This window comes from Vanessa cardui, chromosome Z (genome assembly GCF_905220365.1).
Source record: "Vanessa cardui chromosome Z, ilVanCard2.1, whole genome shotgun sequence".
Classification (NCBI taxonomy): domain Eukaryota; kingdom Metazoa; phylum Arthropoda; class Insecta; order Lepidoptera; family Nymphalidae; genus Vanessa; species Vanessa cardui.
The window spans coordinates 4,784,355-4,810,155 of NC_061154.1; the positions used below are offsets into that span (position 1 = coordinate 4,784,355).

The 25,801-nt window shown below is 31.3% G+C and overlaps 1 protein-coding gene across 2 annotated transcripts; it reads right to left on the bottom strand.

Annotated features, from left to right (window-relative positions):
• Window positions 1-776: 776 nt before the first annotated feature.
• Window positions 777-25,403, bottom strand: LOC124543413 (calcitonin receptor). Of its 2 annotated transcripts, none has more exons than XM_047121629.1 (13): window positions 25,178-25,403; window positions 17,929-18,243; window positions 17,210-17,342; window positions 14,453-14,543; window positions 12,479-12,570; window positions 11,849-11,975; window positions 11,452-11,553; window positions 10,266-10,384; window positions 7,939-8,012; window positions 5,804-5,910; window positions 5,199-5,306; window positions 4,858-4,966; window positions 777-1,292 (listed from the first exon to the last, which is right to left on the bottom strand). In XM_047121629.1, the coding sequence occupies exons 2-13, from the start codon at window positions 18,065-18,067 to the stop codon at window positions 1,165-1,167; spliced, it is 1,329 nt and encodes a 442-aa protein (XP_046977585.1). In that variant the 5' UTR covers window positions 18,068-18,243; window positions 25,178-25,403; the 3' UTR covers window positions 777-1,164. The 2 variants fall into 2 exon arrangements, with proteins under 2 accessions (XP_046977585.1, XP_046977586.1); XM_047121630.1 differs by lacking the exon at window positions 25,178-25,403 and adding an exon at window positions 4,231-4,255 and having other exon boundaries at window positions 17,929-18,343.
• Window positions 25,404-25,801: the final 398 nt, after the last annotated feature.

The window sequence follows — 25,801 nt, forward strand, 5'->3', positions numbered from 1 at the left end:
ATAAAAAAAATCAAAGCGATTTGTCTTACTAAATTTATAGCTAGTCTTATTATTAATAAGGTATAAATAATAAATAAATTATATTTAATATCATTTCTTTTATTTTCGGAAATAAAAAATATTCTCAGGATTTATATAACTTATTTTTTACATTATTCATGTAGAAAACAATATAAGATTATAAAAGTTATTTACATAGGTAAGTGAGATCGGAATAAATTAATCAGTGCGGCCATTAATTTTCATTAATTATGTCTGGATACGCAGCCAAGAACGGAGAATACAAAATAATTTTGTAATATTTATCTATATTACTATTATAGAATAAGGACACTTGCGGTATTAATGAATTATTATTATTTGTCTCAAAGACCAAATTTATAAACTTTCTTATTTTTACACAGCACATGAAAATGCCTCATAGACAACAGTTTTTGATCTTAATTATTTGTACACAACACATGAAAATGCCTCACAGACAAAAGTTTATGATCTTAATTTTTTATATACAACACATGAAAATGCCTCATAGACAACAGTTTATGATATTATTTTTTTATATACAACACATGAAAATGCCTCATAGACAACAGTTTATGATATTAATTTTTTATATACAACACATGAAAATGCCTCATAGACACAGTTTATGACCTTAACTATTTATATACAACACATGAAAATGCCTCATAGACAACAGTTTATGACCTTAATTATTTATACACAACACATGAAAATGCGTCATAGACAACAGTTTATGACCTTTATATTTTTGATGCAATTTTTTTAAAAGATAGAGTGATTCATGAGAAAGGTTTTTGTGTATAAAACATGGACAATAAAGTAAAGAAAAATTGATAATTTTAGAAATATCTTTAAAGGATTTAAGTCATATTGTACTGGTGAAATAATATGAAATATTATGAAACATATTCACTGATGTACATGACTCATAACAATTACATAAGTTATAAATTTGTAGGAGTATGATCATACAAATTAACTTGAGACTTGATTGCTATGCACCCTTCCCCCGGGCTCTCACCATTGAAGCGTCAGTCCTGTTATAAACGATGCTCATACATCATCCGAGCGACGTCTCGAGTTTACTCTTGCAGGTTTATTATTAGAGACACATGGAATAATATCACTTTTTAATTAAAATTAGGTAAAGTTCACACAAGTGTTCCTAAGGTGAAGCACAATATGTTGTGTCCATTTCCTTTTAATTCCATATAAGGATGGATCAGAGTTCCCTTTAGAAGTATTCAAGTCCTGGTCTCCTGTTCCTCCTGGAAAATACTCAAGTTACATTAACCCGTTAAACAGCGTAGCACCCGTAATAATATTTGCATGTACAGTCGAAGTAAGAAAACATTCGTCTCCTTAACATATATTTTCGTGTGCTCAGTATAAGCGATAATCTGCTTTACCGATCGAGAATATATGACACTGACAGACATTTTTTGACAATTTATTAGAAGATATCATATCTAATTCGACTAATTACGCCATTGAAAAGGTTTCATGTTGATATAAGACTAGACGCAGTCCAAAGCTATTACACTTTTTTTATTATTTTGAACCAAGTTATTACACTATGTAAGTTTAATTTTATATGCAGTTGTCGGTTTAGTGCTTTGAAATGAATGATTTTGAATGAATTTGAAAACTGACGAAGGTTTTCTTACTCTGACTGTACCTACTTATTATTACGAATCACTATTTTTGACCTTTAGAGGGAAATATAATCATTTTTTGTTGTACATATGATATATGTTAATAAACTAGCAATATCATAATAATTTTATTTATTATCATTTTTTTTAAATTCATTGCATTAATATAATAAATAAAACGTATTTAACTTAATATAAAAATAATATAATTTAATAATGTAAAGATTTATTTGTTTCATTTTATTTAATTGTTGAATATATGTAGATACATATCTATAATGTATAATTGAATTCTTGAAAAATAAAAGGCATTTTTATTTGTATTTATTTACCCTTCAGAGGTAAATATAATAATAATATATACGATATATTTTAAAACACTAGTACAGTTATACTAATTATATATACTATTTTCATTGGGGCGAAGACCATTCATGATTTGGAGAAGTTTTTAGTATTATTGCAAATTAAAATGTTAGGTTATTATATTAATGTTTTCAATATTACATTTATAATGAATTTAAAGACATGGAAACACTCGACAGATAAGATAGGAATGCGTTTCAATTCCAATGAATGTGAAGTGTTTAAATTAATAAATCGTAAAGATTTCATTCGTTAAAGGAAATATATTAAGGAAAAAATTATATTTAAATTCTAAAAAAGTCTATTACATCCATTGTCTTAATTTATTATCTTTTAAAAATTATCGATTAACGTGTAATCAGTTAATTAGAATTTATTTAAATAAAAATAATAGTCATATTAATCCGTTCCGCATTTTTGATATGAAGCAATCAATCTTAGCAATATTAAGGTAATAAATGTATACAATTACAGTTTAAACTTAGTGTGCGTGACTGTGTAACTATTTATATGTATTGAAATACAGAGATAGCCAAATAATATAAGAGCTGAGATGGCCCAGTGCTTAGAACGCGTGCATCTTAACCGATGATATCGGGTTCAAACCCAGGCAAGCACCACTATATATATGTGCTTATTTTTTTTTTAATTCATCTCGTCCTCGGCGGTAAAGGAAAACATCGTGAGGAAACCTGCATGTGTCTAATTTCTAGAAATTTCCTTTCTAGAAATTCTACCAAATGTGCATTCCACCAACCCGCATTGGAACAGGTCGAGGAGAGGAGAGGTGGCCACAACCCAGCAGTGGGAAATTTACGGTCTGTTACTTTACTTTACAAATAATATATGTATTATATATACTAAAGAAAAATGGTATTGTTGATTTATAAGTCTATATAGATGTTAAATTTGAGAAAATATCAAAAAACTAGTAGCCAAACATGATTACAGTATACGTAAATATGTTTGACAAGTGATAAGCGTAAACGTCACGCACACTAAGATAATTGCTGATGTATTGAAAGATTTCGTAAGATTTTTTAGTAATTTTGTCGAGCGACACTCTACGTAGATATATTAATAATTTATTATAATTTTATTCTGCCAAATAATTTATTTGAAACGCGTGGACGAGACTTTCTTAAAGATTTAATATAAAAACGTTTAAAGGGCGATTAATTAAACAATAACGTGTCTTCTTCATTTGAATATAAAAATATGGATGATAAAAAGAGAGATATATATTACACTCTCGGATTATAAAACAAAAGACAAATGGGAAACGGGAACATCAGTGGCGGATTTACCAATAGGCTACCCCTAGGGAGGCAGATTTAGAGGGCCGGCAAATTTAGCCCAAATTTGTTATTGTCTTACAGAAATTAAAAAAATCTTAGAATTATATGTATACACATTACGTCCGTCATCCGTACACTCGTCATTACATAGCGGGTTGGAAAAATAATCTTGTAACTGACAGAAATATCACCTACTTTATATTCACACTAATAACGTGAAAAAACTGATGTAATGAGGACGATAGAACATAAATCATAAATGTTGCAAGAAAAAAGTTGGGGTTGCAAAAATTTAATAGCCTACTAGCCTACTAGCGGCAGATTTGGAAATTCGCCACTGGGGAACGTACTACTTGTTTAATCTTTAATCTAAGGTAACACTAAATAAACAGCGTTTACAAGCATGGTCTAGTTCTGCGTTCCTGACGCCATTTCCGCTGCGTCACTTACAGTATAGTACGACACAACTTAGATGTCGCATAGGCAAAATTCGTAAAACCGATCACATCCGAATTGAGTATGCTATCCCAAATTATCAATATTTATTCCTCATGCGAATATGATCTTTACACAAATTTAATAACTTGTAATATCATATGATCTAATATATTCGTCAATTTGACGCGTCGATTTACATGCACTTGCTTTCTCTGACGCATGAATCTATAGCGACGAATAGCGTCGAATGGCGCGATAGGGAGCTATTTCTATTGCTTGTGTAAATCGGCAGTAATCGGTTTTATTTTCATTCCATTGTATTTTCCGATGCTACATCTAATTTGTGTCGTACTATACCTTATTAATCCAGGAGCATCTATTTAATGTAACAAGTCTCTATCAATACTAAATTCTAAATATAAAATATTTAATTAATAACTATAACTTACCTTACTGGAATCCTTCGTTGCTATGCTATACGAGAGTAATAGAAATATTTAACGTATGTTTTTAAAGCATAAAATTATATATCTTTTAAATGCAAAGCTTTCACTCAAATAATTGTTATTTATATTATAGCAGATTTATAATTCACATGACTGTTACGAATGCAATAAAAATGGCATACAATGCATTTTATTTATCAGCTGATATTTTAGTAGATCGAAAAGCATTTTTTATAATATTTATGCAAATTATCCTCGATAATTGACTTATGAATAATAATAATTGAAACGATGACGTCAGATCAATAAACGCAACTGTCTTCGACAAGGAACACCCAGAAGATATATTATAATAAAACAATCCTTAAGTGATATTTTCATTTGTTATACAATGTTTGTACCAATTTGTAACAAATGTTTGTACCAATGCATTTATTTGTAGTGCCAGTCGATGAAAATATCAGCTGATAACTTTGCAACCTACACTAGCTCTAAGTAAAATCGGCTGTTTTGTTATAGCATGATTAATGATGCTCTAGTACTATAACTATATATTATTAATAAAGAATATTAATGAGAACTATTATTTATCTAAAAGTCTAAGTCAGTATGTTATGAAAAAAAAAATACCGGTCATCGGAATATCCTCGTTTTTGCTCATTACGCGGGCGTAGTACAGCTTTATGGTTGCGATGACTTCACTATTAGTAAAGCAGTATAATATGGACAGGCAAACACCCTGTATAAAGAAAGGCATTCATTCAGACAGTTAAATATTTGAAATGTTTTTTTTTTTTTAATAAATTTTGTACGAAGTGTCTCGAGTTACCTATAGTATTAGGCTATAAAATATATTGAAGCCTTATGAAATCCAAATATAATTGCATTAGCTTTTTTTAAAAAAAATAATATCATCCAGCTTTTCCTGCATCGTATGTCAATGAATATAAGTTTTTACAGTTTAACGTTACCTGGAGACTGGTGAGCAGAGCCCATAAGATGTTGAAGAATTGTTCGCCTTTTGTTTCAGATGGTGGCCGAATCGGTAACACTATAAAATGTATACCGAATAAAGGACCCTGGAAAAATATAAAATTATTAGAAACCAAAAAATATGACGAAAATGTCTACTCGGAACTAGACTCTAGATGTTTTCCTTTGTTAGCTTATGTTAGTATAAATTAATTTGAAGGTAAACTAAATTTCAATTGAAGAAATAGCCTCTCATCTACTAAGATTAGTAAAGATCAGCCTTAATATTAGAAGGGATAGTATAGTGTTATAAGTAATACTAACATTACTAACTAATATTAATAAACTTCAAAAATTATTATGAATTTTAAAGAGCGACATCCGTTTGAACAATTATACCTTTAAAAAAAAACCAAAAAAGAACAAAATACATCCTTTCCATTTTTACCATCAGCGATTAGGACAAAATAATATCTTGAAAATTAGACGCATGTTGCTCATCTAAGCTCATCTGAGTTGCTCTTAAAGTTGAAACTATACAGTAAAATACCACAGATATAACCTAAGACAAAAAAAAAATATGGATATGTATTCAAAATATTACCAGAACCAAGGCAGTGCGTATCGCCCTCTTTGTGGCCGTGTAAATGCTTTGATTCGGTGTCGGTCGCAGTTTGGTGACGACGACGCGGACGACATTTATGAGGATACCTAAAGGCAAATAAAGAAAAATATAATATTATGCTTGTAGTATCAAGTAAGTCGTTTTACCAATTACATTAAATAGATATTTTTAAATATCTCGAGCTGATTTGTGGAAACTCGCTGTCATGGTATGCACATATTATGAGGTGGAATGAGGACCATGTTATAAGGAAGGTCTTGAGCATGGATGTGGATATAGAGATGGAGGACGACCAATGAAACGATGTATGGATTGTGTGAAAGAAGATATGGTTAGAAATAATGTTACTTGTGAGATGACGTTTGACAGAGAGGCATGGCAAGAAAAGACATGCTGCGCCGACCCTAAATAAAATTAGGATTAGGGCAGGAGGAGGATGAGTGTGTGTGTTACTCGAGATGAAAGACGCGTATCTAATATCTATACTCAGATAGTTAGGTATATGTCCGCTACAGGGCTATCTTTCTTCGTTTACATTTTCGGAAATCTCATTCATAAGTTCCCAATCATATTTTTCCGATCAAGAAAAATACTTAGGATTAGAGTTCTGGTTTCCGCTATGTATATTATGGTATGCTTAATAATTCTTACAGTGCTGTTTTCTATGAGTGGTATTGATCATGTTAGTTATATTTGCTATAATTTAGAGCATTTACACTGACTTAGATTAAACAATTATTCAGTTTTGAGAACAAATAAAAAAAATGGGGTTAGTGAGACTAAATATGGGTTACTCCATGGACTAGTTATCTGATCATGTGTTTATTACTTACTACTACTAACCGAATGGTTTATAAGTGATCGCAGAGGATTATTCTTTTAATAGGCTAATTTTTATTAGAATAAATTGTCTACCATAATTGGTCTTGCCAATCGGAATATTTACTAACTACCTTATTCAATTGTAATAAGTGCCTATTTCGCTTGTCACGTTAAAAAGCCTTTATATTATTTGTTATTGAAAACTGTCACGTGTTTATATTTCAAAAAGAGAACGAATTTATATTAATTAAAAGTCACGTTATTTAATAAATCAATACCTACCGTTATTTAATATTTGCGACACGTGTAGTTGTCAAAGGTATTTAAATATTATGTAAAAAGTTTTTTAATTATTTTACCATATTTTGGTTCGATGAAAATATTGAATATTTCGTATTGGTCAATCGGAATCAAAGAGACAATTAATTATATTTTGCGAGCATTATTTTTTTTCTTTTGTTGTATATTTATTGAATTATTCAATTATTATATAGGGGTTGAAATTATTTCAGGCCAAGATATTCAGTTGAATTTTACGCCTAGAGAAGGCAGTCCTCTTGCTACAACGTAGATTGAACTGTCATGTCTCACTTTAAAATAAATGCAGGAATAGGAAAATGCAATGGTATGAAAATAAAACCGATTATTGCCGATTTACACAACCTATAGAAATAGCTCCCTATCCTGCACTCGACGCTATTCGTCGCTATAGATTCACGCGTCAGAGAAAGCAAGTGCATGTAAATCAACGCGTCAAATTGACGAATATATTAGGTCATATGATATTACATGTTATTACGTTTGTGCAAAGATCATATTCGCATGAGATATAAATATTGATAATTTGGGATAGCGTACTCAATTCGGATGTGATCGGTTTTACGAATTTTGCCGATGCGACATCTAAGTTGTTTCGTATTATACAAGTCAAGGCCTACTCTCCCATCGAGGAGAAGCTTATCTTTAATACGGATTGATCTATAATCCGACACGTGCACGTTCCTGACGATGTTTTTCGCCACGATCTTGCGTTATATTTAAAAAGAGAATGTTTTTGTTCGTACACACTTATATCTTGCTTTTTTATTCATTTTTTATGCACACCAATAAATTGTAATATGTGTACTGTAGTTTTAAGCATTACCTCAAATATAAATCCATTTCAACCTGAGGGTTTCACAACAGTCGACTAAAGGAGTCAAGTCATTTTCAACAAATTTCATCAATTAGTGTAGTGACATTGTTTTATACTCTGTACTGATACATTTTTTAGAATATTCAAAGGTACTTACCAAATGAAACTGTTAGGGATAATAAAATAGGTACTATTAATACCCATAAAGCATCACTGTGGTCTATCCAGCACCTGTTGATGGAAATATATGTTAGTGTTTCAATTACATACTCGCGGAAGTACTTATGATTATTTGATTATGTATATTTGTTTGTAATTTCTAACATTAAAGTAATGTGGTGATTCTGGAGGGGTGATATAGTGTGGGAGATCACTAGTCATCCACATAACTTAAATTCGTAATCATCACTTCTAAAACATATATTTAAGAATTTGAAAAATTGCAAAGACGTACAGACATACATTTTAGTACTTATACTACTTATTAGTACTTCGGTACATTTCTTAATTTTATTCTTACTTTAATTTACAATAAATTTAAATTTGCGTAATTTTACACATTGTGTCGTAAGTAGTCATTCTATTATGTCTCATTGCTAAGTTCATGTGGAAATTTGAATGACAAAGTTTTATAAAATATACTAAAGCTTCTATATAATACAATATGACAATTCTACATTGGGATTGACTGACAATAATGTTACATTTTAAAATAATACTTATGATAAATAAACATTTGTTAAATAAGGGTAGGGATTTGTACAAGAAGTAATTATAAATGTTGCATGGATGCAGTTTTTTCCTGTTTATGGTATGTCCTCCATCAAGTATATGTCTATCGCTTATCAGATATTTTACTTACAGTACGAAACAGTTAACACTTATAACTGTACTCGCAATGAATCCTGATGACGCCCACGAGACCTGTAACCACTTACGAAGATTTCAAGGATCATGATGGTATGTTTACATATGAAGTCCATCCATTGAACCTGTGAATCTTAGGCGAAGATTGTGTGCTTATATTATGTCTAAAACTTTAATTGTGCCTAATGTATTTAAAAAATTCGCTTATTATCTAATTAAATTCTATCACGATTTCCAACGTCCTAATAAAGAAATGTAAATGAACCAAGAGGACTGATTTTTTGGAGATATTGATCGATGTCCTATGCGCGTTCGCCGCCATCTTGAAAAAAGAGTTGAATGTCGATTTTTTGCAATAACTCGGTTGTCTGTTGTATGTAAGACTCCTATTTGAATTTACTTAATATTAAATATATTTTTATTATCTGTATTTTACAGACGAATACATGTCAGTCTGTCTTTTAAACATTTATAATATTTTATTTTTAATCTAGTGACTTAAATATTGATATGTACCTACTCGTCATGGCGGGAAAATTGTTACTCAAATATTTTTTAGCTGCGATTAAAACATTATTTTTAATTCTTATAAAATTATTTAAGAAAACCTTATAAACTTAGTTTTATTTATGAGTTAATACAAAACTTACACGTGGTAAGATAATAAGTGCAAGAAGCGATGGGGTTGCTTTAATTACCGTCTATACTTTATGTCCTTACATTTTTAAACTAACTTTGATGGTTATTGCGATATTCCTGATATAGATATTGCGTAGACAATATGTCCAAAAAATAGCCTTCACGGTTCATTTGCATTTCCAAATATCTATAATAAGTGGACTATAACGTATAAGGTGAGTCTTGCTCGCGTTGGAGCAATAACACTACTTCATGAGTTGGCTATTTGTAATCATGAGTGCAATGATACGATACTTATTATAATGACTGATTTGCTTGCATGTAGTTCTATTGGATCTCGATGAAACAATTTAAAAAAATACATTGTTAATATATAACATATAATAAGTGTCATCATCGTAATAAATTTCGTGCCATTTTTATGTTTATGCATTCTTAAAGAACATGATCCAAAAATGTGCAAAACTGACTGAAAGAAAATGAAAAGTGAACTAATAATATTGAATTACGCTGTCATCGAATCCTTGGTCACGAATAGTTATGTCACACAATATAGAATTAAAAGTAATTGCAAAAGTAGAGATTGATTGTAGATATTGTATTTCATTAAATTACATTCTAAATTCTATACTTAGTTTTTATTATTTTGCAGTAAAAAATTAATCGATATAATCGTTAGATCATATTATCGATTATCGATTAACGACATTAGTGTCGATTAAAATCAAGTGATACATGTCGATATATTTGAGTCAATGTCTATATTTTAAAAATATGTTATGTAAGGTGATAGTTGTCATTTGCACATATTTGTTTTAGAATTATAAATACAATTATTAAATATAATTACACAATTGATCATGTCCTTTTTATATCAGGTATAGACTTAATTGTAAGTTCACGATAATAATGAATGAAAAAGGTTTTAATCCGTTGTTTTTTTTGTAAATAAAAAAAAATCTGTAAGTTTTTACTGACCTGTCAGTGGGACCAGATATGAAGTATCGTACAATAGCATAGAGTCCTACGATAAATATAGGCGTTACCCATCCAACTGCTACCAAATATTTCATCATCAAATGGTCATCTAGGAAAACCTGTGCATTAAAAATAATAGTTATCATAAAATTGTAATTAAATTAAGAACATAAATTAATAATGTGGCCATTAATAATAATATTGCTAAATTAAGAATATGTAAGATTTAATTAATTACCGATTTCTTTTGACATTTTATGTGCTTCTTATACTTATTTTATTTTAGTTTTAACAATTATAATGTCGCACTTACAAAGGTGAACTTTAAAAAAGTTGAAACAAGTTTTCGTAATGTTTGGTACCAGTTCTTTATTGAAATATCTAGAGTATCCTTAAAAGGTTTTTTTAGACTCATAAAAATGATAATTTCAAAATTTATAAAGATGACCTTTTTTCGTACAGTCGAGTAGGTATATGTAATTATTTAGTTTCGTTTTCCTCCCGTAACTTTGTCTCGTAATGCTTCACAAAAACATACGCAATTGTTGAGTTAAAAAAACCTTTGTAAGTGACTCCTGCAATGTCCGTAGTATGTATTTCAGCAATGCCAAATTGCATAACGAAATTCGGTTTAAACTCTTTGATTGAGCAATCGATCTTAATAGTATTCGTTTAAGCAATACATATGAAAATGGATCTCTAATTTCTTGTTAATGTCAATGATTTAGTATCAATTGATGTTCAAGCAGCAGGTATATACAATTATTTGATTTTATTCAATAACACAATTAATTTACCCGTTGAATAAAAGTAACTCAGGAATTTCTTGCCAGTTCTTACATAGCTATGATACGGTGAGTTAAAATTTTAAATTTCAACTCATAATAATACGTAAAATGTAAATAAATATTTGAAAACAATCAATATGAGTTTGATGATACAAAAGTGCTTGTAAAAGTATATTTTAATGAAGTCTAAATTTATGTGTTTATTTAAAGTATATGAAGTATGAATTATATATTTTATATAATTTGATTTGAGCAAGTGCTCATTTCAAACATAAATTAAAGTCCAAATGAACAAAGTTCTTTGACTTTAAAGTCAATAAACAAATACATACTACGTTTTTTTTAATTAGCGAATCGGTAATCGATTTTAAATATAAGTAACAATCTAGAATGCTCACTATAACCAGTGCCATGTGAAGTAAAAAACCTTCACATATCATCCAGCTATAGCTTGTTACCAAAAAGTAGTGAGTCAGAATGTGTAAGCCTTGGCACCAAATCTGTAACAAATAATTAAAAATAAAAATATCTTTATGTATAATACAGTATAATTTAATATTTCACAGTTTTAAATGTATATTTTGTCAAAAATTTTAATCGGTAATTACAACTCCTAACACATTGTCGATTTATCGCAAATACTGTTTTTTTTATATTCTTGTAAAACAATTGAATGGGAAGTTTTATCGCAATATAATTGAGAGGAAGTCGCATAAAAGGACTTCCAAGTACATGTTTACAAAACTGCTTGAATTCGAAATTTAAATATTGCGATTGTTAATATCAAATACTTACCCCATTTTCTCGCATTACTTCAGCATTATTAACGACCGTTTTAAACCAAATAATCCAGGATAGATTGTTTACGAGGAAGGCGCCGAATAGATGCACGTGCATGCGAATCCTAGTACATCGCAACGCGCTAGACAAAAGAAAATGTATTCTAGTATATTTCATTCGAAGTAAAGGTTTCAAGGTCATACAAGTCCATACAAGGCCATACAAGTAGTTTACGGTTTCTGCTAACGAACTTAACGAGAAAAACAGTTTCGTTAATTTATAATGAAATTAAATCAAAATAAAACCACAGAAAAAAATCATTGATTTTGAAATACCTAAAAAAATATATTCAAATATAAACCCGAAGATTCGCCGGCAACCCATTAGTTACATATGATTATTATTATGTTAATAAACTTGTCAAAACTTATCCAAAACTCGCGGAGTTAAAAATTTATCGGAATGGCGATTCAAAGGCAAAATGCTGCTAGCATTCTTGCCACCATTCCACGCGGTCTATTTTATAGATATTATTTGTTTATAGTTAAGTATTGTATGTCAATAATATTAAATCATCTTATGTAAATAAAATTTATCAAGTCTTATAATAAAAATAAAAAAAATCAAGTTACGAATAACACTTACCGGAAGTAGGTGAAGATAGTCAGGGATATTAGCAAGGTAACGATAGAAATTGCATATCCGTATACGTATATTTGGTTAACGATACTTAGTGTCTGAAACAAAAATGAAAATTTTAAACAACACATCAACAAACCACACAATTTATTTAAAATTTACACTAGTAGACAAAAAGGCACTATTCTCAGCCTCACTGTCTAAATGAAAGATAACACGACCAGAGAGAGATGATATCATGTTATTAAGGCTGCATGTGATTTTCGAATAAAATGAGTGAGTTTTACTTGGTGGTAGAGCCTTGTGCAAGCCCGCCTGGGTAGGTACCACCCACTCATCAGATATTCTACCGCAAAGCAACAGTATTGTTGTGTTCCGGTTTGAAGGGTGAGTGAGCCAGTGTAACTACAGGCACAAGGGACAAAGCATCTTAGTTCCCAAGGTTGGTGGCGCATTGACGATGTAAGGGATAGTTAATATTTCTTACAGCGTCTTTGTCTATGGGTGATGGTGACCACTTAACAATAGGTGGCCCATATGCTCGTACACAATAGCCGTTTGATTCCAAGTCATTAAAGGTTTGCTGCATTTCTTACATTTATCAAAAAGTCATATCATATTTCATGAGTGAGTAACAATTTGATTAACAGTTTCTTCCACAGGGTAGGTTTCCACTGTGTGCAAAAATAGGCGCCTAATGACATGACCACATATATGCTGACTAATCTTTACATCGTCGTGTTCCTTGTGTGTCATCCTTTAAATCTGAACACAACAATACTAACTTATGCTAGTTTCGGTGGAATGTGTTATGAGTGGGTGGTTTCTACCCAGGCGGGTTTTTCACAAAGGCTCCAAGTGAATGGGTATAAGTAATCTGTAGCTGTTGAAGCTTTTAAATAAAGTGCAATATTTGCAGAAAACATTGAAAATGCAATATTAATTCGCAAAAAGCGTTTCAAAGGCTTTCTATAAATAAAAAAATCCATTTCAACTTTGTGATCTATATAGCATCACTAGTTTTATAGATATTACGTACGTATGAATTAATATAAAAATTCAATATATAAATAGTGCGATGTATTTACAATAACCGTAAATAAATATAGTTTGAAATATTGTCAACTGCAACTAGGATAATTCTAGTAAGGAGCTGAGATGGCGCAGTGGTTAGAACACGTGTATCTTAACCGATGATTGGATGTGTCTAATTTCATAGAAATTCTGCCAAATGTGAATTCCACCAACCCGCATTGGAACAGCGTGGTAGAATATGTTCCAAACCCTCTCCTTAATGGAAGAGGAGGCCTTATCCCAAGAGTGGGAAATTTATAGGCTGTCAATTAACTTTTATAATTATAAAATTACGAGCGGCCTATTCCGGCTTCACGCGGGTGGTGTAGATATGACTTTTTCAACTCAAACTCCCGTTTTCATTTCAACAATAAAGATCATGCCACCAGGCATGATTTCTTTCCACATGTTTAACAATTGTCGTTATTTACACAAAACCTTAATAAATTGGATACCTAAACCTTGCTCATAAACCACTTTGTCTATTAGTGAAAACCAAATGAAAATCTGTTCAGTAGTTTTGGAGTTTATCGTGAACATACAGAGACAGACGCGACCGGCGGACTTTGATTTATAATATGTAGTGATATAAAATTATTTTACGTGTTACAAAATTTAATCAATTTAAATAAAGAAAGGGTTAAAGCTGCCTAATAGTTCGATTCCCGCTGGTATATGTGGTGTCACCAGTCAGATCCTTGCAATAGTGTTAGGGATAGGAATACTTACATCACGTATTCGAATATAGCCGCATTAAAGCAATTCGATGGGAAAAGGTCAAAACCTTTTCCAGGGAAGAATTGGAAAATGTATTCTGTCATTTTAAATTGCAAGTACTGTCATCAATTCTATAAATATTTAATTTAAAAGAAATAAATATAAATAAATTTATTATATGATACTTACCCGGTCTTGTTCCATATTCATGCAGGTTGTATAATCCGTCAAAGTTTGGTTTGTTTTGGGATCCATGTCCCAGGTACCGTTTTCGGAACATCTGAAACAAGCAGAGTTATTTAATATCTTAATATAATATATAAAACCTACAAGATCAATGTTTTATATAAATATATTTTTTGTTGACAACATTAGAACATGATACAATCATGTTTGTGTGTAAGTTTGTGAATTTGTTGAAATTGCAAACTATGCTTTATGAAATGTCAAATAGATTTTAAATCAAATCAAAATAAACTTTATTCAAGTAGGCTTTTACGAGCACTTATGAATCGTCATTTTACAATTAAGTTAAGCTATCACCCATATTAACTCCACTCTTTTTTATCATCTATAAAATCATGTATCGAATAATATGCTTTTTCTACCTATGTATTTTTACAAACGATTTGAATTTACGAAACGGCAAAGTTAAAAATGTCTGCGGAATTTTATTATAGAAACGGATACCTTGCTCCAAGAAGAATTGACTTTGCGTAGTCGGAAACTTGGCGTTATAAGCTTATCCCTACTCCTAGTGCACATACAATGATTATCATTGATTTTATCAAAGTTTATTTTTCCTATTGGTGATTGAATGTCTATTTTTACTAAAGCAAACACACAAAAAGACATCATGATACCACCACTATGGTAGCAGTAGCAGACAATACTGACTTACGCCTTCTCTATCCGTTCCGGGAATTGTAACCAACTTTTCGTGATACCTAATAAGCTAGTTACTTCTTTCATTTGTTTTTTTTGGACGATATGATCTTACATTTCACGTTATTCTATTATCTATTATTTTGTACTGAATAGTAGTAATAAAAAAATTACGCAATAGCTCTAGGTAGAAATTGCTCAATCATATGCTATTGCTAATCGGTAATTAATAGATACACTATGTAGGTAGAAGGTGGAGAGAGATTATGATAACAACAACATTGACACGTGACCTTGACAAGAGATGATAGGTCACATTAGCACCACGCATTTGTTGCTTGTCAGGGAGTGTTTGTAAACACGCTAGACAACACGTGATGTCATCATTCATTCCTTCAGACATAATTATAGGCAACGGTCAACATGTTACCGAATCGATTTTTAAGCTTTGCTAATTATTAAAATGAAATCCTGTTCTTAGAAACCTTAATCCACCTAACAAAGCCAACAATATCTCTTTCACATTTTTTTATTTCGTGCGTCAACAACAAACAACAGCCTGTAAATTCCCACTGCTGGGCTAAAAGCCTCCTCTCCCTTTGAATAGAAGGTTTGGAACATTTTCCACCACGATATTCCAATGCAGGTTGGTGGAATACACATGTGGCAGAATTTATATGAAATTTGTCACATGCAGGTTTCCTTACGACGTTTTCCTTCACCGCTGAGCACAAGATGAATTATAAAGACAAATTAAGCACATGAAACAGCGGTGCTTGTCTGGGTTTGAACCCGCAATCATCGGTTAAGATGCACGTGTTCTAACCACTGGGCCATCTCGACTCTATCAATCAGGTGAAAACTACAAAATATATTGTTATGATATATATCAACGCGGAATGACCCGTAGGGGTTTATAGGCTATTAGTGTATTGAACTCCGCTAATAGTTCCGTTTATTAATTTAATGTTTAACGAAGCGACCTTGTATTTGGGCTTGATATTATAGTCAGAATTAATATTTTTATTCCATCAAATGTTATTGTGTGTGCAGTTGCTTTTTGAGTGTTTAATATCTGCCTTTAATATCTTAAATACAAATTTATAACTAGTCCTGTTTAGGTAGGGAGCAGTATTAGTGAGATTTGGTAGTATTCAATTCTTTAATCAAAAATAAATATAAAATATCTTGTAAAGAGTAAAGTAACAGCCTGGTAAATTTCCCACTGCTGGGCTAAAGTCTCCTCTCCCATTATGGAGAGGGTTTAGAAGATTTTCTACCGATATCTACCTTAAGATGCACGCGTTCTAAGCACTGGGCCATCTATTATATAATTAATATCTCGTAATGTTTTTAATCGAAAATTGTTTTCATGAGATTTTCTTCATGAAACAATGTTGATGGACTTAAGATGACCTTCGTAACACAAAAGAATTATATGAAACTAAAAATGCTTTGTGTAATTTTTCTTAAGAGTAAGAGAACTCCGAGACGGCGCCAATTCCATAAGACGTTGCACATATTGTCTTTATACATGACAGCCTGTATCAATTACATGCCCTCAGATTAGATTTTATTAGAATTATACACATATTTCTTAAGAAAGAGGTGATTACGATTTTATATTTTAATAAATAAAAGCGGCTTTATACCTTATAATATCGAAATAAATATAGTACTCTTCAATTATTCCAATTATTATTTTTAGAGGCGATATATCAATCGAAACGTGTTCTAACGTAAATATGCAAAAAAAAAAAAAACAAATGAAGCGAGTGAAAAGCAATATGGCCAACCTTTTTTATATTTGAATAAATGTCATAAGTTTTGAAAATTTAGTATAAATGAATTCGAACAAAATGCTGTCAATTCATTCTTTTTCATGCTGAATTTCAATAATTCCTGATGGTATTCTTTATACTTCGATAATTTTGCTTCTCATCGTTGTTGTTGTTGTGTGAAAATATAAATTAATAAATAAACGTGCTTTATTTAAAACCTAGTGAATTTTGAATTAGATAAGAAAATAAATATTTAGATAGAATAATATTTGCTACTTACTTCTTGTACACATGTTGCGTTGGATCGAAGTCCGTGATATATGATGGGCATGGCTGAAAAGCGGTTTCGCCGGCGGGCGTTTCATCCCAGCAACGAAAACCATCGAAAATTCGAGAACAAGGTGGGCCAATCGCTGCAAGCAAATTAATCGCTGAGTATACGGACACGTGTATTCGTACATAATTGTAGGTATGACTATGTATTCAATTCAATACTTAAATTTATCTTTTACATTTTACTGTTTTTAAAATAATCTGAATGTATCTTATAAATTTTCATACAGATTTCAATCCCTAATTACATCCCCTTCAGGTATTTTTGAATCATTAAAAAACCCTGGTAATCTCAGTATGCAATCACAAGCCTAATAATTACCGATTTCCATATAAATCAAGCAAAATACATAAGCATAATTTTATTATTTAAAAAAATAACAATCTTACAAATTTTTTTTCCATTGTCTTTTTTTTTTTTTATCGTAAACTTACCAGTAAAAACTGAATAATGTTATTCTAAATTAAAAAAAATATGAATTTCCTACAAACTTAACTTCATTCCATATTTAATCCTTGAAGGCGATGATATAAAAAAATACCGTTCCGTAGTCATCCATGTTCAAGGATTTCCTATTTTACTTTGTAAATTTCTAATTTTATTTTTATAAGCGGTAGGTCTTACGTTGTACGTGTGTCAATCTGTTATTTTAAAATTTAACTTACCTGTATCGTTTGACGGACTATAGTCCAAGACTGAACTAAAAGTGTCATTGTGTTCGTAGCACCGTTTTTTCACGTTATTGATACTTTCGTCCTGTGAGCTATGCTCAAAATCGACAAGGCTGGTATTGGTTAACGCCATTTGTAGTTTTGGACATCACTCACAACACAACACTATATGTATATTCAAAAGTTTAAGTGAGTCTTAAGTCTTAAGTTTATATTGACTAAGACAACAAATATTTCACTATAAAATAAAACAATTCGCGCACTAGGAGCTTCCTTCAATAATGCGAAGTGGTGTAGGAAAATATGTACCTATGCGTGAACAAGTACATTTAGGGTTAAGAATAATAAAAAATAGCAAGCGTATATTAATAAGTTAGATCAAAATTTGTAAAACCGATCCCGAACAGAATTAAGTACGATATCCCCAATTTTCAATATTTATTTCTTATGTAAATATGATATTACACAAACGCAATAACATATATCATATGACCTAATTGTGTTCGTCAATTTGAGACGTCGATTTATATGCAGTTGCTTTACCGGGTTGAATTGACGCGAGAATCTAAAGCGTCTAATGGCGCGATAGGGTGTTATTTCTTTGGATATGTAAATCGGCAGGAATCATTCTATTAAATTTGCCGATGCTACATTTAAGTTGTGTCTTACTAAACATCGATATGATTGTTTCTATTGTTATAAATATAACATAGTTTAATCAATTACGAATATATGAATTTTGGTCAATCACAGACACTTAACTTATGATCTTTATTTCCTCAACATAGTCCGATAGGAATACGACTAGAGAGAAATCAGGCATAAAACCAATGACTTCAAATGCAAAGTGTCAGTCTGTGAGTAGAAACGATCAATAAGAATATTAGAATAGCCTTTTTTAAGCTCAAGGCCTTATAATTTGTAAACTAGCAACTGAACTAACAAGGCAGTATACATTTATATCTACTCTAGCTGTGCTCGCGACCGTGTACGGGTTTGAATTTACAAAACAAGTATTGTAGTCTAAGTTACTCCTAATTATATCACCAGTGAAAGTTCCGTCAAAATCGGTCCAGCCGTTCCAGAGATTAGCCGGAACAAACAGACAGACAGACAAAAATTGTAAAAAATATTATTTTGGTTTATGGTGTACATTTGCATTTAGTAAACAAGGGCTATTTTAATATTACAAACAGACACTCCAATTTTATTGTATGTATAGGTGAACCTACAGAAATTTTTCTTTATTACAAAAGAAGACAATCCAAAGCGTATTTGATTTAACGAATGAAATTGAAAGATAATTAATTTAAGTTCCAAATACATTTCTCTAAAATTCCATCACGATATTAATTTCTTTTTTATGACTTATATTTGTCTGTTTTGAATGAGTTGTACTCAAAATTTATATAACTTTTATATGCTCGTCGGATGTCAAAACTAATTCGTTTCAAGCTAACTTTATAAATTATAGAATATATGAATAGTATATACGATCTATGACAGTTTTATAACTGCTTAAAATAATATAAAAAGCTTATCTAAAGTATTCTTTTGTTTCATTGAGTCGCAGTGGCCCAATAAGACAAGGTGAACTTTAAGTGTTGATCAAAATTATAAGATGGTAATGGATACTTAGGTACGACAATTATAGATTTAATCAGTGGCAGTAAAATAAGAAAGATAATTTGAAAATTGTATATTCGTTGAAACGTGTATATCCGACACGTCGTAGTGATTCCATACTTTAAAAAACTTCTTCGAATTTCTTCTCACGGAATTCGAAATCAAAGTCCTTTTTTAACTTGGTATTTTATTTTTCAAATATGAGCAAGCAATTACATTCAACAGTTTGTATAAAATAAGGCAACAGGTGATTTTCTCGTCGCTAGCTAGTCCCTTATGTGTGGGGCGCGGGTAATTACTACTCTTTGCTTGCCTCGATTCTGTACGATTGCACGGCGTAGTGACACTGTTCAATTATTTATATTATATTATTAATAAGTGCGTTTTGTAACCATGAACCAGATTGCTATTGTGATATTTCGTAAAAGTAATGGCTGCTCGTAAATGTTCCATTGCTGGACTAAGGCCTCCTCTCCAATGGCTGTTCTTAGTGGACACATTAGCAGATGTTTAACATATGTACATCCGTTCTACGAGAACAAGTTAGCAGATGTTTAACGTACATTTGTAGTTTTCTCACGATTTTTTCTTTCAATGCTGAACAATAGATGACTTATAATTCGTAATTAAAAACTTTGGCTAACTTTGTGGACTAACTCGGTATTATTGTTTATTGTAAGTCGCCATTAAAAGTCAGTTAGATATATATAAAAACAGCTAATACGAAAGTCGAGATTTTTTTTTCTTTAAACTTGTACAAACTTTGTTGAATGGTTAAATTTAATGCATTACGAGCTCTCATAGAAAACAAAGCTAGCTTTTAAAAATCATACTGCCAGTTAGAATATCAATCGTAAAATCATAACAATAAAGGTTACAAACAACATCGTCAACAAAGAAATGAAATTGTATTGAATCGGTCAATAATTGAAATAGATAATTGAAATTTGTAGAATAGAAACATTTGAAAAATATTTGTTTTTCAAAAGTGCATTTACAGCTGTGATGAGGCTGCGGTAGTACTGTAGGTTAGGGAAGTGTTTGCGTTTCATTTCATTCTAATAAATATTAAGCGTTTTGTGCTTTTAAAGTACTAACTGTTTGTTGATTATAACAGCAACTGGTACATTTATTTGAATGCTGGTGTTATTTTAAAATGTCCCTTTACGAAACACGTGTATTTTTGTTTAGATGTATCAGCCCAAATAATCGCTGATATCTCATATAATATCTAGTTATGTATAATTTCTAGTTTTATTTAGTTAGGAATGATCTACATTTTGCATGATGTTGTGTTAAGTGGTTTTAGTTTCGAAATTATTATTAATTAGCTGCCTGCGACCTTGTACGCGTTTGATTTAATAAAAATATAATAAAAATAAATAAAATATAATTATTATTGTAGTCTAAGTTACTCCTTATTATATCAGCTATCTGCCAGTGAAAGTCCCGTCAAAATCGGTCCAGCCGTTTCAGAGATTAGCCGGAACAAACAAACAGATAGACAGAGAAAAATGTTATTTTTTTATATGTACCGTAGATAGTTTTAATATTTTTGAACCAACAGAAGATTTCTTTGTGTTTATGATTCTAAATGTTGAGGTAAATGCTTCTAACTTCATGATAGGAGTATAAAAATGAGTCACGATTTGAATCTCTAGCCCAAGGGGTATGTTTGGATCCGCAAATTGAAAGATTGTAAATTAACCAATTTTCAGTGCTATCATGTCGACTACTTGAAAGATTTCATTATTAAAAAAAATATTAGCTGACGTTGTATTTTGTATAGATGCTCATCTTCCTTTTGTGGTACATTGGCGTGTCAATTGACTAAACAGACACTAGCAAAAATCTCTGTCTTCACTTGGCTGAATTGCTCTAAGAATGTCATCGAAATAATCAGCAAGTTTTACTTCTCCCTTGATTCACTAAAAACCTTCAATATTTTCTTGTTTTTTTTCAAATCTATATTTAAATTATCAATCCTGATTCCCCATTCTGGGTTATACTGATTAGTGTTAATCTAATTTTACTAAAGAACTTGAACATTAGTCGGAGTATTCGTTTCACTATCGGGCTGGGTTTTGTCTACGTCTTCAAATTTCAAGCTGAGTTCAAAGGGATTCCATTACGGCTTTGCAGGTATATTCATATCCTGTGTTATGTTTAGGGTATCCTCCTTTGCAGATGCAGATTGCAGATTCTTAGATGGATATCTAATTCTCTCCGTTGTTCTAATGTCCAACTTCTCTTACGTATTCCACCACTCTCTATTGGGATTTTTTATTGTTAATGCCAATTTGAATTAAAATAAAGTGTTAAAAAATTTGCTGTAATCATAACTAGAGTTTGAGTTTGATAATATTAATATATAAAAAGAGCTAGTAGTTCATATTAGGGATGTTACGAATATTCACATCCGCAAACGCGGAACTTCCGCATCAATTTAGACATCCGCAACCACTTAGCATCCGCAAGTATCGATGAGAAGTTGCATGAGGATGCGAATGTTGCACAAGGTGCTACGTGAAAGGAATATCTTGAAACAGGTGATCAGCGCGTGCTCATTGACCAATAGGAACGAAGTATCGTTCGAGCTGTGTCAATTGCTTACCGATGATTAATTAAACATTACGTATCGCGCTCCGTTTGTCTATAGATAGCATTATTTGGTAAGGGAGATTTCAAATTTACTTGCAACAAGTGACTGAATGTAACCACCGAGATTAAGTAATGTCTGACCACAATAAAAAAGGGTCATTGCTGACGAAAATTATTTAAAATGGTGGTGTCCGCCAAGAAGAATTAAAACTGTTATAACAAATAGCCGCAATTTTTTGTCGATACCAACAGGCAGATTTCCAAGTGTACAGATTTGACCCAGAAAAACTGGCAATATTGCTTTTTATTGAGGATAATGCTCCAAATGTTAATTTTTGCTACTAATTGATAAACAAAAGAAAAACTATTCCGGTCTTGTTTCAGCACCGTATGCGCATACGCATCTGCATATCTGAACGCAACAAAATCCGCATCCGCATTCGCATCCGATGTGAAAAAATTTGCTTCCGCAACATATACATATATATAGTTCATATATACGTCCCTAATTTCTGAAATATATGAAACCTTCATTGTCTAAATTAATCGGTCAGATATTCAAATTTGATTCAACTTGAAAATGCTGTTAAAATTTATGGCAGTTTACGAGGGTAGATTTCGTACAGGAGTTATTTTTTGTTGTGATTTGTATACTTCGGTCTTCAGTCTTTAGTCTTCTTGTAAATATAAATCTCAATGTTGAATGTCAATTCAATTGGAGGCACGCCTTTCTGGGTAGATTCATCTTCGTCACTTATTTTGTCGCTAAACAGCGAAATATTGTTGATATTGTTGTGTTTTGGTTTGAAGCCAGTAGGACAGAAATTCTAAAATAGAGGTTTTTTATTTCTCCATCAATGTATGTGCCGCTTCTGATCTTGGGCAGTGCTTTATTAAACCGCGGAAATAGATGGTCAGTGACATTAGCGTTAGCTATACGTGGTTAACATAAGGACTAGTGGTTGACGTCGTTGGTGACACTTTTCGCCCTATCTGCCTAAAACACTCGAAATGTAGGTTGACCCTGACATCGAGATGAGGGGCAGTAGGAGATGAATTGGATCGCAGATAAGTGTCTGAAGAGTAGGAGCGAATCGGGTCTAGTAGTACGGCCCAGAGGTATCTTACTTATACTGGTACTTCTCAGACCCAGCCTGATTAGCAGCGACCGGAGCTATTTCTCAAATAGCGTCATATCGCAAAAGAAAGAGGCGGCGAGGAAGCTTCGTTGACGTGATTTAAATTTTTAGCAGCTTTCGCAAAATGTCTGTATTTGAGTTACATAGATTTCTTTTTTTATTAGCGATTGTTACGTTTTCGATATTAAAGAAATATATGTACATATATATATATATATATATATATATATATATATATATATATATATATATATATATATATATATATGTACATGTATGTATGTATATATATATTTATCAAATGCGTTATTTCCTCTTCTTCAGCCAAAAGATACGCCGTACGGGTAAAAATTTAATTTGTGTGTAGTTCTAAGATTTTTTTAAAGTAAAATAGCTTCTGTATAGCTGCACAATAGAATGAACTTAGTATCTTTCTTGTTAATTGTTGCCAACCGGCTTATGGTGATACGCCATTTTGTTACGTGTATCCTATTAATGTTATAATTATTGTAGTCAACATCGCATATCACACTGAGATTACACGGTCGTCCTAGGAGAGTTTCGAATTTCGTTTTACATAATTAATAGCTTTCTTGCTTACTACCTTACTGGTCTTACAGTATATATATATATATATATATATATATATATATATATATATATTTGTAGGTATTACTTTTGTTCTCTTTCGTAATTTTTCTTCGAGTCCGCGAATTAAGGTTCTTTCAATAAAAATGTTAGAATTAACTTAAAAAAAAAGAATACTTTGTAAATATACTATATTTTAATTCATAATGTAATAATATTTTTTTAGGATTGTTTGTGATATACAAATAAAAATTTATTTATATATATTTATATAATTATTTATTATTTACGAGAAATGTAATTCCGCTTTCATTCAAAGTAAATATTCGACGTATTGGCTTAGCAGCTATTTGGTGAAGCTGCCGATCTCAATGGATTGAATTCAAAATCAATAATAAGATAATAAATCTCCATAAAGGTCGTAAGTTTGGTATCAGATATTCCTAAATAGCGTTGGTGTACCCAAACTTCTTCCTGTTATGTCGGGTTTTGCTTCCCATCGGATCATGAGAGAAGTCAGTAAAGTTTTACTGAAATTGGGATTCGAATCCAAGACGTCGGGAACTACAATTTTTTGAGCTAGCTGGTAGATGACGACTTGAAAAGACAAGAAGTCAGCCAATAAATAATTACGCTATTCATCAGTGCTTGTTTTGTTTTTAAATCTATTTAAAAATACAATAAGCATTCGCATCGCATTTTTAGTTCTAAATTTTGCATTTATATCTTTTATATTATTCATATTTATTAAAAATATTTTGTTTTATTGATCGTTGGCATATAGTAAGCGATTAAAATAATATTATCGTATGTAAAATATTTTAAAATCCCACCTCGCATGTTGTATTTATTAAAGAAATATTTTTAACTAAATAATATTTTAAAGGTGAATACAATTCCGACTTAGCAACAAATGAAGACCCCAATTAACAAATTAATTAAAAATATTTCGCTTTGCTGTTTCGCCGGCTTTAAGCATCTCTGGGTTAAGCCTTAAGGTTCAAAATGCTACGATGATGTCTGTGGTTTGATGGATGTACATGTGGCTATTATTATCGATCACATGCAGCTCTCCTTACGAGGCTTTCCTTCAGTGTCGAGCACGAGATGATTTCTAAATACAAATTAACCAAATTATATTACAGCGGTGCCTGAATATGAACCCGCAATTGTCGTGAAAATTAATTTCGTGCTCTAACCATCTTAGCTTTGACGAAAAAAAAAATATACATTAAAATATAATAAAATATGAAATGTTCATTTTTGTTACGACAATTCGCGTTGCTTACTCAAAAGTTGACAAAGCAGCTTCAACACAGCAAAATTATTAAGTGGCACGTTGTTAAATTTAAGTAAATAAAATTTTAGATATATATATTTTTCTATGATTTAGTAATTATTTATATATTCACGCAAAGATTGAAAGAGAATGATAGTTAGTTAAAGTTATTCGCGCGCGGCTCCAGCTAGGGCGGGCGGCGTCCTATTGGCTGGGCTACTGATAGCGGAGTGATGCAGCTTGCACCGAATGCTAGCTGCAAATGCCCCGATATCCTCGAAGGGCTCTTATATAGTAGCGGAGCCGATTGAATTGTATACAACGCAATAGTTTGCTTATGTAATATTGTGATATACATTTATCATTATATTTTTTAAATCTCAATTTATATAACGAACGTGTAAAGCGTAGGTAAGGCATTGTTGGAACTAAGACGACATGTCCTTTGTGGTTGAAATTAGAATTTCTTATTACCTTGTTAAGTGAGAGCAACATGGCACTAATATTAAGGGTGTCGTTATAGCACGAAAATAATTAGTGTGCGATATATAAGCAATCGATACGATCGGTTTTGAAGATCTCTTTCTCCTGATGATGTCAGGCTGATGTCTGCTGTATAAATTATGAACAAAAT